This window comes from Meles meles, chromosome 9 (genome assembly GCF_922984935.1).
Source record: "Meles meles chromosome 9, mMelMel3.1 paternal haplotype, whole genome shotgun sequence".
In the NCBI taxonomy this organism is placed as follows: domain Eukaryota; kingdom Metazoa; phylum Chordata; class Mammalia; order Carnivora; family Mustelidae; genus Meles; species Meles meles.
In genome coordinates, this window is record NC_060074.1 from 9,741,186 (window position 1) to 9,758,014 (window position 16,829).

Below are 16,829 nucleotides of genomic sequence, written 5' to 3' on the forward strand. Positions count from 1 at the left end.
GATCACAAATAGGCAGAGAAGCAGGCAGAGAGAGAGGAGGAAGCAGGCTCCCTGCTGAGCAGAGAGCCCGATGCGATGCGGGGCTCGATCCCAGGACCCTGAGATCATGACCTGAGCCGAAGACAGAGGCTTTAACTCGCTGAGCCACCCAGGCGCCCCTATAATGGAAAAGTTTAATTTTATTTATTTATTTTTTAAAAGAATTTATTTATTTATTTGACAGACAGAAATCACTAGTAGGCAGAGAGGCAGGCAGAGAGGAGGAAGCAGGCCCCCTGCTGAGCAGAGAGCCAGATGTGGGGCTCGATCCCAGGACCCTGAGATCATGACCTGAGCCAAAGGCAGAGGCTTGACCCACAGAGCCACCCAGGTGCCCCTATCCATATGTATTTTAACTAGACGTAGTAAAGTCTAACTGTAGCATTTTATGAAACAAATCTGAGCAAAATTCAGTCTTCAATACTGATCTTCCTTTCACTCCATACCCAACAACCCTCTTGCATTACTTTTCAAGTCAGAGTGCTGTTTGTTTCCTCAGATCAACAAGGAACCTCAGTAATTAGCTCCCTATATAAAAGTATATTTGCATCAATTTTTTCAATAAATCTGTTTTGACTGCCTGCCGTGTACCACTTGCTGGTTATATGGTAGTGAAGGACTCCTACAGTCTGCTCGGGCTTCACACAGATAAAGCAGTGTCTTTCCACTTACAAATGAGGTATCCCCTCAGAGTGTCTTTAGTTTGTATATAATTACCTTTTATTTTTAAAGATTTTATTGATTTATTAGATTGAGCAAGAGCATGAGCAGGGCAGGGGAGAGGAACAAGCCAATGGCCTGCTGAGTGGGGAGCCTGCTGCGGGCCTCAATCCCACGACCCCGAGATTATGACCTGAGCCAAAGTCAGACCCTTAACCGACTAAGCCACCCAGGTGCCCCTATAATTACTTTTTCAAAAGCAAATTGTTTTTCAAATAGCAGAGATAAGATACAGATAATTTTTTTAAATCCCTGCTTGTATTACTTTTCTTTTAATGGATAGAAGAAGCTGTAATTTACCGCTGTTCTTGTAAATGCCATGGATAAGCTCTTGGGTTCAGAATCTAACTTAGTGGTTGGGACCTGAGCTGCTACTATGAGAGTATGTAGATGCTAATTTTGGTGAGGGAGCCCAGGAATACACAAATATCACCTTGATCTAGCCACCCATCTTAGTCAACCATGAGGTTCCCCAAGTAAGGTGAGAACCCAAGTTCCGGTAAGTAGAGATGGGATACAGATATGCCCAGGCATCTGGCTCCAGTACCTACAGAACAACACTCTGGAGCCCGTGACCTGTGGACTTCAGCTTGGCGTCAGTGCTTTCTGTGCTGGAAGAGAGAAGACAGCATTTTTATCAACTTTCCTTGAAGTGACTTCTGCATCATTGGAATCTTAGGGGAAGTTTGATGGGATAGGACTGCTAGGTAAGGTTTTTCTCTCTGGAAACCAAGAGAAACTTTTCCTTGGTGTTTCCTGATTTTGAGGACATTTGCAGCTACATCGGTCACCTTGTCACGGAGGGAAGAGGCAGTAATTCCAGAGGAGCCAACTCGAACATCAAGGGCTCAATGAAGCAACCTTGCAATTGGCAACTTTGCCTTCGTGGTTATATGAGAGAACAGCGTTCCGGGGTGCTTAGACCACTTCAGGTTCGGTCTTCAGTCATTCACTTCCTTGCAGCCACCCCGCTGTCCTGCGGTCTGCGCTGGTTGCTCTCTGGGCTGTGGTGCAGCTGTCATCCTAGGGCTCCCCTGTGGTGATCCCAGGATTTCCCTTCACCTTGCTTTTGGAAGCTCCCTGTATCCTGAATCTTGGCCTCCTATTTTTAATTTACTTTCAAAATGCTGAGGAAATCCTTTAGTGGTTTCCTGAGAAAAGGCAAGTGGGAGCTCAATTTTTAGAATCCCTGTGTCTGAATGTCATTGTTTCACATTCACACTTGAGTATAGAACTCTACAGAAAATATCCTCTCCCTCCTCATCCCGATTGGAAGATCTGACTTCATTGTACTCTGGCGCCCAGTGTCACGCCGGAGAAGTCCTATGCCGCTGTTACCCCCAGTCCTTTGTATAGGATCCATTTTTTCGGTCTCTGGAAGGTTGTTTTTTGTTTTTTTAAGATTTTACTTATTTATTTGACAGAGACACAGCGAGAAAGGGAACACAAGCAGAGGAGTGGGAGAGGTAGAAGCAGGCTTTCCACCGAGCAGGGAGCTCAATGTGGGGCTCGATGCCAGGACCAAAGGCAGGCGCTTGACAACTGAGCTACCCAGGCACCCCTCTCTGGAAGCTTTTAAAATCGACTCTATCCTGGGTTGTCTGAAATTGCATGCTCATCTGCCCCGTTGCCTTGTCCTAATTGTGCTGGGCCCCTTAATTGTGAGGAATTTGAATGATTTGTTAATTTCTTCCTCTCCATATTCTCTGGGTCTATTGGATATTCCTAACTAGATATTTGACTGTTCATGTTTTTATTCTGCTTTTTAAATTCCTCAATTCTATTCTCCAGCCCTTGTTAACTTTATATTGGCCATAGTTTTAATTTCCAAGAATGTTTTCTAATTGTTCCTTTTTGTTATGGCTTGGTTTATGGCAACAATATCTCATTTTTAAGTTATTAGATTTTTTTTTAAGTTTCCCCTAGATCCCTTCTGGTTTTTGCTATTCCATCTTCATGTATAGGCTTGTCTGATGTTATTACTTGAAAGGGACTAAAAAGCTTATTGGCATTAAGGTAGGGCATACTGACTAGTGGGTTTCACTGTGTAGTGATTAGGTGAGCCAGGCTTTTCACTGGAGGGACTCTCAAATGGCAGAATCTGAAAAGTCTTTCCTGTTTTTCTCTTGTCCTAGAGAAATATGTGGGTGGAGAGAGGGAGGAGGATAGAAATAATGCCTAGCCTCGCTGGCATTCTGTAAGGTTAGTGACAGAGGGAAAATATAATTTCTCAATTAAATGATTTTTGTGGTTACAGCTTTCAAAGGGTTTTATAATTGCCTAGATCCTGGCTTAGGGATTCATTCCAGGCTGGCTCTTTGGTTTAAGAGTGTAAGCTCTTCAAACCCAGGTTCAAATCTGGTATCTACCACTTAATATCTGTGACTTTGTATAAGCTACTTAACCTTTCACAGCCTATTTTAGGTTTAGCAAGGAGTCCCTAATCCAAGATTTAGAGTTAATTCTAGTATGTAGTGACTAGCACTGATTCTTTCCTCTTGCTCATCTCTTTAGGCTGGTCATGCTCTAATAATCTTTTGAAGTCCAGGAGTTTTTCATCTCTTACCTTTTCTTCTCATCACCTAGCTTGGCCTTTAAGATAATTAACTATATAAACATTCTAAGGTTTGATACTGGTTTGTCTTTTGCTACTTCTGTAGCCAAAACTACATTCTAGGCACGTTTTGTTCCCCTTTAATCTCGTCATTGTTTCTAATCCAAGCAAAGCACAGATAATTTTAGGTGCAGATTTCAAGTGACTTTGGCTTTTGATCTGTGATGGACTTTATTTTTCCTTCTAGTTCTGTCCAAGCTTTGTACACAAGAGCACTTGCTTCAATGCCTACCTTATACCCGTCTCTAGGCAGCAGCCCCAAGGCCAAACTGAGGAGCAGACTAGGTTTTTGGCACAGGTGAAAGCAAGAACTTTGTATATCATTTCACAAGATCTTATGCCTTCAATTTATAACGTAAGTTTAGAAAGCAGTTATGTCTTGCTAATACTTCTGCCCCCAACATGCACACACCAGGTCCTATTATAAAAATAAGCCGTATTTCCACTGTTTCCATTTCTAATAAAGACCAAGTGCATTGAGCCAGAAATGTGGTTTAAATTAATAAAAGTGAAGACACTGGGCTGAGCTATCATGTAAGGATGCCTTTCCCCACTACTCATTATGCTTGAATGGCACAGCTCTCTCCTTTCCACTGAAGTACACGCCTATAATACAAACCCTGCCCTTCTCACCTAACAGGAATCCATTTTTTTCCCCTTGTAATCCCTATACACAATTGGGGGCTGAAACTCACAAACCCAAGATGGAGAGTTCTATGTTCTTCCAACTGAGCCAGCCAGGTGCCCCAGGAATCTATTTCTTATTATGCCACGGCTTTGAAATATCTTTTTACCTCCACAAGAAATGATAGATTGCCCCTTTATGACGAGACCTCAACATAAAATACGGTCTCCACAGGAATGAGTTGTCACCTTTAAAATTTTCCATTCTCTTTGTGGTAATGTAACTGTCTTTGGCAAAGAAATGGGGGAAACTGCAGGTGGAGCACCATTTCACACGCTGGTACCAAACCCTACCCCTCCTCTACTGGCTTTCATTTCTCTGAACTTGTACATCATGGAAAGGCTAACACAATTAACTTTAAACAAATTTTTATTACACAAAGGTGGTCACATAATTGGATATTTCTCTACTTTGTACACAATTATTCTTACTCTCCACAGAAAGGCTGCTTCTTAACTTTTCATCTGGTGATGGCAAACACTAAAATCCTGATTTTAACAGAATAGTAGTAAAAATGCCTCAATGATTTAAGTTGAAAGCAGTACATTGGTACATGGCTCTTGCACTCAGTTATCAGGAATGTACAAATGTCTTTTTATTCAAAAATACAAAATAAATTATCTGTAGGCATGGACAATGACAACAGTAAACCATTCTATGTTGTCAACTGAAACCAGTAACTGATGGTTATAGTGATTTTCTTAAACATCAGCCAGCCTTTTCTTCAGTCATTTCCTTCAACTGACTTCTCTGAAGTTATGGTTGAGGAGCACAGCACGAGCTTCCTCTCACAGTTCATTAATAAGGGTAAAGCACTATTCTAGGAATCAGAACATGCCGCCTCCCATACCCCCTCCCATTCCACCCATTCCGCCCATTGCTGGGTCCTTCTCTTCTTTAGGAATTTCGGTGACTACAACTTCTGCTGTAGTTAACAGAGAGGCCACTCCAGCAGCATCCAATAAAGCAGTTCTTACAACCTAAGAAAAAAGTTTGATAAAATAATCCTTTTCTTAGTGAAAAATGAACAAAACTTGAACCAAGACTTCTTAGAAGTTGACCATTTTTAGAAAATGGCCAACTACTTACCTTCGTTGGATCAATGATTCCCTTTTCCACCATATTCACAAAATCTCCAAGCATAGCATCGTAACCAACTTCTGGGGAACTCTGCATAATTTTCTCAACTATCAACGATCCTTCAACACCTGCATTCTTAGCAATGGTCATTGCAGGAATTTTGAGTGTTCTCTTAATAATTTCTATACCTAAAGATAACAAATTGTAGCAAATTTTAGTTTCATTCTTTTGTAAAAATTACAACACAATTCTATTTGTGGGACTACTGATAAAGGAAAACCCCAACTGGGAAGTCACAGTTCAAATCCTTCCCCTGGAAGAAGTGACTGATCTTTCACACACGATCTGATTATCAGTGCTCTTCTGTCTTTGTCACTCGGGAAGCTGCTTTGTTATTTATTGTTCTATTTAACGGGCAGCAACAACAGTCTATTAGACTAAAGTGAGGCTGCAAATCAACTCATTCGTAAGGCAATTTTACCAATTTTTTGATCTTCGTTAGCTGGAGTTAATGAATCCAAGGCTGGAATGCACCGAAGCAGGGCACAACCCCCTCCCAGAACAATGCCTTCTTCAACAGCAGCTCGTGTAGCATTGAGCGCATCTGTAACTCTGTCTTTCTTTTCATTCACTTCAACATCACTTGTCCCACCAACCTAAAGATTAAAAGAATCCCAGTTAGTATTGGCTTCTCCCATTCAAGATGCTGACTGGTAAGTCGTGATCTCGGGGTCCTGGGATCGAGTCCCGCATCGGGTTCTCTGCTCGGCAGGGAGCCTGCTTCCCTCTCTCTCTCTCTGCCTGCCTCTCTGTCTACTTGCGATCTCTATCAAATAAATAAATAAAATCTTTAAAAAAAAAAAAAAAGGTATGTAATAAAGGTTGCCTATTTGTTTAAAAACGACTGCATGATCAAACAGCTAACAGGGTGAGTGCAGTGTCTCACATCAGTCCAATACCAAAGTGATCAGTAACAAAACACCTTTTCCACAACAACACTTCTAAGATTCAATTCTGGTTTTAAGGAAGAAGAGTATATACTATCTCCATTGCCCAAAACATGTTGGTTACAAGGCACTATTAGGGAATACCACAGAAACAAGATCATTCTTGGGCCCAGAACCCAAGAAGCTCATGTACAGCAATGAATCTTACCTTCAACACAGCTACGCCATCTGAGAGTTTTGCCAAACGTTCATTCAGCTTTTCCTTTTCATATTCACTAGTTGTAATATCTAACTGCTCAATGATTTCTTGAATACGCTTTTCAATTTGAGCCTTGTCACCTTTTCCTTTTAAGAGCATGGCATCATCTTTGGTCACAATGACCTCTCCAACTTTTCCTAAGTCGTGAGGCTGAACATCTTCGAGATTTAGAGTCAATCCTTCTTCCCCAAAAACCTACACAAAAACATTTAAAAATGAATCAGTTGCAGGTTAGTTTTTCATTATACCAGGTTTATCGACAATACATCATGCTAGTGTTCTGGTGAGAGAACCATCTTGTAATACTGTATTTCTCTGAAATGTGAGATAAAGAGAATTCCTAGTCCAGATAAGCCTTGATCAAGTTTTTCACTGTATTTCCCACCTCTCACTTAATCCTCAATATACTCAGCTTCACTTGAGAAAGAATAAACTCAAACTTCTCCAAGGTCACTTTTGGTGGAATTGGGACTAGACCTTAGCTCCTAAAATCTTCGAAGTCCTGTATCTTTTCTACTGTTTTCTTGAAAACAGAGTGGTCAAATAACTCTATTCTTGGGCAAGGCTCATGGAAAGTTAGAGAAGGCACCTTAGCACTCTTTAATCCAACCTTCACCTCGCGGATATCCAAGAGACACACAAAGTAAATAGTTCAGACAGTAATATCTCACTGTGGAAAACAATAAACTCTACCTATAAATTCTAGGCCTGGAAGTATAAAATATTAAGTAAACCAAGGTCACATATATTTTACTTACTGCACCACCAGTAGCAATAGCCATGTCTTTAAGCTGGTTCTTTCTATTGTCACCAAAACCTGGAGCTTTGACTGCCACAACCTGAAGACCAACTTTTAGCCTGTTAAAAACAATTAATAATGAGTTTAAATTTAATGAAAGTGCTTGTCTAGTTCTTAAGTTTTAAATACTACGATTACTTAGAAAACCACATTTTTAAAAAAAGATTTTATTCCTTTATTGAGAGAGAGAGAGAGAGCATGAAGTGGGGGGACACAGAGGAAGAGGGGGAAGCAGGCTCCCGCTGAGCAGGGAGCCCAGTGCAGGGGTCAGTCCCAGGACCCCAGGACTACGATGTGAGCCGAAGGCAGACACATATATTGAGCCAGCCAGGCGCCCCTGGAAACCACGCTTTGCTTTCTAACAACTTTTGGTCAAAGACAAGAAAGAGTAACTTTCCATTCATCTGTATTTGCCAATATCCAATTACCTTCTTCACAAATTGTCAGTTACTTTCACGTTAAACAACCCAGGAACAAAAATGTTAATATAAACAAAAAACTTTTAAGTTAAACACAGTGATAACAATTTTATAGATTGTGAAAATCAGAACAGTTACTAATTACTAAATTTGGGGATCAAATGAGCATTTATCCCTATCCTATGGGTTCTACGTAGCATTAAATCAAGTTACTACTGGAATGACTATGCTCTTCTGACTGAGCCAGGTAGGCACCCCAATAACACCCTAAAACTCTGTTTACAGCATTAACTACCTGTCTTAAAGTCAGAATTAATACTGTACAAGGGCGCCTGGGTGGCTCAATGGGTTAAAGCCTCTGCCTTCTGCTCAGGTCATGATCCCAGGGTCCAGCCCCACATCGGGCTCTCTGCTCAGCAGGGAGCCTGCTTCCTCCCCCCTCTCCCCGCCCCCCGCCTGCCTCTCTGCCTACTTGTGATCTCTGTCAAACGAAAAAATAAAATCTTAAAAAAAAAATTACAGATTTTAAAATTAAATGAATAGACCTCAATTTATCTTCGGTTACGTGTCAATTCCTCTATTTGAACATAAATTAAAACTTTAAAGAGATTATATAACACGCTGACAACAAACACACTTTGATCTAAAGTTGGAAAAATACTTTACTTCTTCCTATGCAAAATTACAATTGTGAAAATATTTTTCCAGAAACAAAGTCATTTCTTCAAAACAACTGTGAACATTTATAATAAAAATATAGACATGACATACAAACAGACTATTTTACTAAGGACTTCCAAACAGACCCATTCAAAAATAACGAACCATTATAATGGGACCTAGAGTTCATGAACCACACCTATATTACACACAATGCTAGATACTAACACAAGTGGTTCAGTGTGGGGGTACATAATGGAGATTTCAAACATCAAAACAAAAAAACTGGGGCGCCTGGGTGGCTCAGTGGATTAAGCCACTGCCTTCGGCTCGGGTCATGATCTCAGGGTCCTGGGATCGAGCCCCACATCGGGCTCTCTGCTCCGCAGGGAGCCTGCTTCCTCCTCTCTCTCTGCCTGCCTCTCTGCCTACTTGTGATCTCTCTGTCAAATAAATAAATAAAGTCTTAAAAAAAAAAAAACTGCCTTTCACTTGGAAATGTAAACCAAATACCACGGCTTATTACCTATTCAAAACGAGTGTACTCAGAGCTTCTCCATCAACATCTTCAGCAATTATGACCAAGGGCTTACGGTGAGCATTGGCAATTTCAAGAGCAGGTACAATGGACTGGACACTAGAGATTTTCTTTTCACTCAATAGAACATAGGCATCCTGGAATTCACATTTCTGACCTGCAAATACAAAGAACCTTTCAAACCAACTTAAAAAGCTAACAATATTCCGAAAACAGCTGTAGTTTATTTAAATGAAAAAACCTATAAACCATAGTTTCAGTACATTTCAAGTGATTAATGAGTTCATGTTTTTCCTTTATTTCTTATTTACCGTAACTTTTGGAATACATATATATTTATTTTCTTAGATATGACCTGGTAAATGCTTATAGTCCGACACACACAAGCTCTATTTTTAAAATTTCATTTACTGACTTACCTTTTGAGGTATTAATAAAGTATGGAGAAATGTAACCTCGATCAAACTTCATGCCTTCAATAATTTCTAATTCATCATTTAGTGTTTTTCCATCCTATAAAAAAAATCAATTTTATGAATTTCGTTAAGGAAGCACAAAAAATTGTAATGATAGGCCACATTAAGACACCCCACTGATCACAAGCATTAAGTATGCAAATGCCGTAGGGCATCAACTCCAATTCTGCAAAGATTTCCAAAATGCATATTCGAATTTTTACATCTAGAGGACAGTATCATTTAAGTTAGAACGAATTCATTCCTGATAGTAAAGGCAAAAACTCACACAAAATTCAGTTAACTACTCTAATGTACATAAATGCTAACACTATGCATAAAGGACTCAAATATATGAAACATATAGTTTAAATTTTTGTATTTGAAAACCGTTTTGATCATCAGACGATCTTCCCAAGCTATCATTAAAAACACTTGCCTTTACTGTGATGACACCCTTTCTTCCAACCTTTTTCATTGCATCGGAAATGATGTTGCCAATCTCTTTGTCTCCATTTGCAGAAATCGTAGCAACCTAAAACAATCAAGTTACTCTTCCAAGTTAAAAAGGTTAAGGCCAGCACCCTCAATCAGCTCCCCTCCCTTTCCTAGTAACTTCCAAAGTGATCGGGTGCAGCGGGGGGCAGGGAGGAGAGTATGGACAAGGATGATATGGTCTAATAGCTCTAACCAAGCGCTGATTCTGTTTTCAATTATTTTTAAATTCATCACTTGGCTACACTGTTATTAAAAGGTATGAAATAAACATACAACTATTCTTTTTTTAAAAAGGGAGGTTCGCCCCACCCCCGAATAAGTGGCAAAATTCTAACATGACAAAAGAAGTATGCACCTTTTGACAATTGGCTGAAGAATATTTTCCATAGCAACAAGTTTTACTCACAGCCATGTGGAGCTAAAGTGGCAGCCCACTAAGACTCTAGCAATGGTCACTACATTGTTTTCAAATGTTCTGTAGCAGTAAGAAACGCTTACAAGGTTAGTGACTGGTTGGTATCATTATTCTGACACTGATACGTGATTCATCATAAAATATGAAAACCCTTACCTGAGCAATTTCTTCAGGGGTTGTCACGGGTTTAGACTGCTTCTTAAGTTCAGCAATTACGGCATCAACAGCCAACATCACACCTGATTCAAGAACAAATGCCATTACAATACTTACTCTCTAATGGTTCCGGGTCAAGTAAAAATTTGAATTCATGTTAAGCGTTTTAAGGTGTTAAGAGCCTATGCAATGCTTCTGTGCCAGCACTTTCCCTCGTCTCAGGGAGTCGGACGGCACGCACTGAAACAGGAACCTTCATGGATCAATCCAACTCACAGGCCAAAATTATTTTGAAAACTGAACTAAGGAAAAAGAACAGTGTGTAATTTCAAGAATCTCACCATTTAACTCATTCTGTGTAAACTATTCCCAATCTAATCATGTTGTATGTTTGCAACAGGGTCACCCAACACTTCTCTCAATTTAATGACACAGTTATGCCCCTACAGGTTTTTTAATTACCTGAAATTTCCTCATTTAATATGTAATTATAAGAAATATATTTGTTTCAGCAGTCAACAGTATCACAACATGGATTTAAGAGAACCCAATTTTGTGTAGCTGGGGTTAGAGCTGGCTCTCCCTTCTTTGAGAAATATAACTTCAAAAAAATCCAAAGAAAGGCGTGTAGTAACAATCATTTTCTTGGAGAAGTAATCTTAATAACCTCAGTTAATACTTGTCCGTTATTTACACTCAGACTTGGAGAGAAGGGGAGAGAGCATGCGGGGGGGGGGGGGGGGGGGGCAGATGGGAGAGGGAGAGCGAGAATTCTAAGCAGGCTCAATGCCCAGCACAGAGCCCGATGGGGGGGCTTGATCTCATGACCCTGAGATCAAGATTGAGCTGAAATCAAAAGTTGGACACTTAACTGACTGAGCCACCCAGGCGCCCCTGAAACTGCTTTTAATGTGACACATTCATTTGGACCTCAAACACGGAAATAAATGGAATGCTGATACATCAGTGTGCTGGGACGCCAATTTTGACAAAACTGTTACTAGCATCCCCCTCTACTCTCAAGTCTCCTTTTGAACAAAAATATGCCGTAGAGAGAAGTAGCAATTACACTTTCAAGACAGAAAAACCAAGTTTTAACACTCAGCTAGAAAACGGCAGTGACAGGACTTAAGTCTCGTCACTATGAAGCTCATGCTGAAGAGAGTTCCCCAAAGCAAGCAATAAGAAGAATGAAGACCAGTAATGTACCATGTGCTCTTTAGAGGTAAAAACAAGCAAAAAAACAGACAAAAAACCCTGCTTTTATATATGTATATAGTAAAAAAACTGACATCCTGGATGACTTAGTTTAGTCCTACTTTGTAAAATATCAAAACTGTATAATGGGGGCGCCTGGGTGGCTCAGTGGTTTAAGCCGCTGCCTTCGGCTCAGGTCATGATCTCAGGGTCCTGGGATCGAGTCCCGCATTGGGCTCTCTCTCTGCTCAGCGGGGAGCCTGCTTCCCTCTCTCTTTCTCTGCCTGCCTCTCTGCCTACTTGTGATCTCTGTGTCAAATAAATAAATAAAATCTTAAAAAAAACAAACAAACTGTATAATCTCTCCCTACGCTAATCCCCCAAAGTTTACTATTTTCAAGGTACACAGTACATGTGTATCTTCCAATAAACTTTCCCTATGTGCTGCAGGAAGGCGGTTAGGGAGCTCATAACACAGGGGAGAGAAGGACAAGTAATGTCTTAGTCCCATTTTCTTCCTTAACACCTAGCATAGCACATACCACAGAAGCCAAGAATCCAATCACTATTTGCTGAAGGAAGACTCAAATTTTTTTTTTTTTGAGAGGAGAAACAAGAATCAACTTTTTAAGACACTTCAAAACACTGTGGTGACAATGAAGGGACTTTCCTACCTCTCCTGATTTCCACAGGGTTAGCACCTTTGCTAATCTTCTCGAAGCCTTCCTTGGCAATAGAGCGTGCCAACACAGTAGCAGTAGTGGTGCCGTCCCCAGCCTCCTCATTTGTGTTATTGGCGACATCTTGAACAAGTTTAGCGCCAATATTTTTGTATTTATCTTTTAAGTCAATTGCCTTTGCTACGGTCACACCATCTTTTGTTACTTTGGGACTTCCCCAACTCTGTTCAATAATCACTGTTCTTCCCTATAATCAGAGAACAACAACAAAAAAATGTGACAGAACACATACTTTAAGTGCTATTTAGCTGAAAACACAACAAGCAGTTTTGAGTAACAGGATAATTACTTCAAAGTCCCAACACAAATTGTCACTTTTATCAGATCTGCAGCATCAATCTCAAAAGCAAATTCAGCAGTATTCTTAGCTTACCGACAAAATGACCTCTTCTGTTGCTAAGTACTTATTGCATGAGATTTTATGTAAAATAAAAATCCTAGAGACTAAGAGATGTCATCTCATTAAAAACAACACCCCCCCCCCCCACAAACCCACACAAGATATACCAGAACACCTCGGCGGGTTATAATGAAATCTGAGAATATTCTTCACATAATTTATTGTTAAGTTTTGTCCAGTGCCTGCCACCTTTGATAGCAATGTGAAAATTTACTTTTAAACTGGCTTTAAAATGTAGCTACTAAAATACTAACAGGAAGCGAAGTGTAAGTCACTCTTCCAGAGAGGGCTGCTTCCATGTTAAAGCTCAGTTATGGTGCAAACAGCATTGGCAGCTTCTGTATTTGAACCAAAGCTGAGACTTGTGAGGCGTGCCATATTTTTATATGTATTTTACATACACAGTATATGGCAACACTGATATTGGAGCTGTCAGTCTGAAATCAAGCATCACTTGACTTGTGCACCACCCTCAAAGGCCTTCTCAAATTATTTGTTGCCCCTCACTCACCAACCTCTCCATGTTAGAGACTTAAAATAGTAAATGTGCTTTGGAAGAGAATGGACAACAGAAAAACATTAAGTAAACCTAGCACGTACAAGTACATACTTGAAGTACTACAGGAGATAAATTACCTACTTCCGTCAATGGTATGAACTATTGGGAAAAAAATCTAAAACTTGGAAGGTAGACTTCATCTCGCTTGCCTATTTGCCAATCCTCTTTCATCTGTGAATTACTACTCGGTTACATCATACATTATAGGAAAGACAGTTCCGCAAATTCTAAAGAAACAGTTTAAGTTTTAAGACCACTATATCTAAGTAAAAGAAAAAAAAAGATTAAGCAGTAATTGGAACTCTTATGGGTACACTGGGGTTTCTCAACAACGGATCCGGAAGTACTTACCATTCAATAGCTTGGTGTGATTATCTGATACCATTAAAATATTATTCCTTAACTCAATACTATAAACTACGACAGAATAAAAAACATCGATACCTTTGGCCCCATTGTAACGGCTACAGCATCGGCTAAAAGGTCTACACCTTGAAGCATTAAGGCTCGGGCATCTGCACCAAATTTTACATCTTTGGCATAGGCCCGAGTGAGATGAGGAGCCAGTGCTCTGGACACTGGCCTAATTTGGCGAAGGACTGCGGGTAATCGAAGCATTTCTGTGGAGGGGGGAAACAATCAGATTAGCAGTACATCAACGCTAGCAGTACGTCTGTGTATTACAGCAGACATGGCATCTATGCGCCACAACAGAACAAGAAACGTTAGATGTAAGTTGGATTGACCTCTGCCAGTCACCGCTCCCGGGCAAGGGAAACTAGGTTCAGAACAGCAACTACCTGCGTAAGTCCCCACGTGAGGCCGTCCCCGCGCCTAGCCTAGAGCACCCGCACAAAGCGCACCATCGCATTGCCCAAGGCCACCTACCCCGGCCGCTACAAACGAGTTACTCGTTCACCGCTAAAATAGTCCAGAGGGCAAATCCACTCCCAATGTCCTCCTAAAAAACCCAAGTCTGCAGAGAAGGGGTGGGCTACAAACTAGAGCGACCAAGGGAGAAAAAACATTCCTGACGGTGCAAAAATCTGCTTAGCGAGATGTGTCTTCATGTATCCACTCCGGTTACTGTATCAGAGCAGCCCGCAATGCTGGGGGCTCCGGCCCGGCCCACTGCGCCCGGCCCCACGTGTCTTTCCTTTAGGACGCCCTCAGCAAGGTCAAGAGTGGAGAGCTGTCCAAGGGGCCAAAGGAGGCTGCGACCACCCTCCCGGCGCCCTGCAGTCGACCAGGACAGGGCTGCAACGGAAAGCCCACGGGAATACACCCCCCCCCCCCGATTCCACACGCAGTCCCGGGCAAGCCCTCCCTCCTGCGCCCTGCGAGCAATCCACGCCGCACGTGATGGGCACCGACATGGACCCGTGAGGCCTGGCCCGGCGGTCCGGGCCTGCGGCGCCGGGGAAAAGCCCCGGCTCTCGCCCGCGGACCCAGTCAGGCGGGGCCACAGCGGGGAAGAGGGCCGGCTCGGGGGTCCCGGGCGCCCGGAGCGGGGGCGCGGGGCGGCCGTGTACCTGCGGGGCAGCGGCGGAACGTGCGCGCGGTGAGGCAGGCCGTCGGCGACGAGTGAGGGACAGAGTGCACCGCGCGCACGGCAAAGAGCCCGTGTCCCCTCCCTCCGCCGCTTTCCCCCCGCCCCGCCGCACCGCGTGTGCGAGCGGCTCCCGCCCCTTCCCGTTGGCCGGGGCCCCGCAATCGGCACGGGCCCCGCGCTAGCTCCACCCCTGCCTACCCGAGCAGTGCCAGGCCCGCGGGCGCAGCCTGCTCCGGCCGGCTTAGGCTAGTTCCCGGGCTGCACTCGGTTCCAGAACTTTCCGGGGAGCTCGGCGCGCTCTGTGGGTCAAGGTTCAAAGCGCGTCACTTCCGGGAGAGGGGCGAAGAGCTAGTACTTTCACCTCTGCAGGCGGCCTAGAAAAGCCTAGAAAGAACTCCTCTGTTCTTCCGCTTCCCTGTACCCGCGTCAGTGGCCAGCGCGCAGACCTGGGGACGAATCGCGGCGCGCGCTGGTGCGGCCGCCCTCTTCTGCGGGGAGGAGCGGGGGGCGGGAGCGAGCGCGCCTGCGCACTGCGCGGCCTTTTCTCACGTTCACGTGGGCGCCAGGTCGGACTGTGCGTCTCCTTGCAGCGGCGGCAGCTCTAGAGCAGAGTACGGACTGCGGCGGCCGGAGTCATGGTGAGTCCCGCGTGGGCTGGAGGCCGGGGAGAGGCGCGGAGATGGCCGGACATTTCTGTTTGGGCCTAGCGGGAGGGGTGGGGGTCACTGAGTGACCCGCGCCTGCGGGAACCCTGGCGAGGCCGGGGCCCACCGACCCTTCTCTCCGCCAAGGGCTCTGCACGCGTGTCCCCGGCACGCCTGGGGGCTGGGGGCGGGGACCCGAACGCACGCGCCGCGGCACACGCGAGTCTCCTGCGAGGCCTTTGTGGGTATGTAATATCTTGAAAAGCGCGGCTCCAGGCGCAGGGGTTGACTGTGTTGAAATTTCCCAGGGAAATCTGAAGAAGGAAAAATACTTGACCTTGAAATAAACTAAGGTTGTCCATAAAGCTCATTTGATTCCTGACCCAAGGAGCAACAATGATCCCTAACATGTACGGAATGGGAAGTTAAACTCTGAATGTAGAGCAAAATATTCAGATGGTTTTCTTGCACGAATAATCTTGAGTTTTGGCGTTGATTTGGAAAGCCACACGTGCTTTTTGATGTGTAACGGTTAAAAGGTAAACACGTTACTGCTTTTGTTTCAGATTTAACATTTCTCTTCTTACAGGCAGGACAGGCGTTTAGAAAGTTTCTTCCCCTCTTTGACCGAGTTTTAGTTGAAAGGAGTGCAGCTGAAACTGTAACCAAAGGCGGTATCATGCTTCCAGAAAAATCTCAAGGAAAAGTGTTGCAAGCAACAGTAGTAGCTGTTGGATCCGGCTCTAAAGGAAAGGTACATGGGGCTAACGTGGAACTATTTTTATGTGAAGTGGAGCTGAAAAAAGAAATCCTTGGTGATTACTAAAAGTAGTCTGTTAAATAAATAAAATCTTAAAAAAAATAAAACTAGTCTGTTAAATAGCTTTGTGTTATTTTCAGGATCATTCCCTAATCCAGGCACGTCTCATCTCCCTCTTAAAGGAAAATGACTGTAGAATGAAGTTGCATATTTTGTGTGATGGAGAGTTGCAAAGTATTAAAATTAATAACCCTTTGATAGTCTAGTATGGCCAACATTTTCTTCAAATTCTAAAGTTTTGATAAAGCAAAAAGTAATACTGAAGGATGATCCATGGGTACTTTCACTAGTTGAGAGGAAATTTAAACTCTAGATTTAACCTCTAACACTATTAATTGCCCTCATCCTTTAACCGTTTTTGGCTTAGTTTGTATACTTCTGAACGAGGAACAGATCAGACCTAGCCTTACAGGCATTCTCATTCTCCTCCAATTAATTGATTAAACCTCAGATCTCAAAGTCAGCCTGAATACACAGTAAGTGCCTTTGGGGTCAAATGCATTAATTGCATTGTTCAGTTGCCTGTAAGAAAGTTCTAGCAAGGAGGTATACTGGAGTTGGGAATAGGAAGGCTCTGAGGAGGGCGCACTATGCTGCAGTCTCTCTCCTTAAATCTGTACTTTGATGTAAAGG

At 42.9% G+C, this 16,829-nt stretch overlaps 1 protein-coding gene across 2 annotated transcripts; it reads right to left on the minus strand.

The window, feature by feature from the left end:
• Positions 1 to 4,409: 4,409 nt before the first annotated feature.
• Positions 4,410 to 15,068, minus strand: HSPD1 (heat shock protein family D (Hsp60) member 1). 2 transcript variants are annotated; one of them, XM_046018187.1, is made up of 12 exons: positions 14,931 to 15,068; positions 13,625 to 13,800; positions 12,156 to 12,408; positions 10,285 to 10,367; positions 9,655 to 9,750; positions 9,180 to 9,273; positions 8,749 to 8,917; positions 7,103 to 7,202; positions 6,294 to 6,539; positions 5,620 to 5,794; positions 5,148 to 5,326; positions 4,410 to 5,038 (listed from the first exon to the last, which is right to left on the minus strand). In XM_046018187.1, exons 2-12 carry the CDS (start codon positions 13,796 to 13,798, stop codon positions 4,886 to 4,888), a joined length of 1,722 nt encoding a protein of 573 aa, XP_045874143.1. In that variant the 5' UTR covers positions 13,799 to 13,800; positions 14,931 to 15,068; the 3' UTR covers positions 4,410 to 4,885. The 2 variants fall into 2 exon arrangements, with proteins under 2 accessions (XP_045874143.1, XP_045874142.1); XM_046018186.1 differs by lacking the exon at positions 14,931 to 15,068 and adding an exon at positions 14,713 to 14,863.
• Positions 15,069 to 16,829: the final 1,761 nt, after the last annotated feature.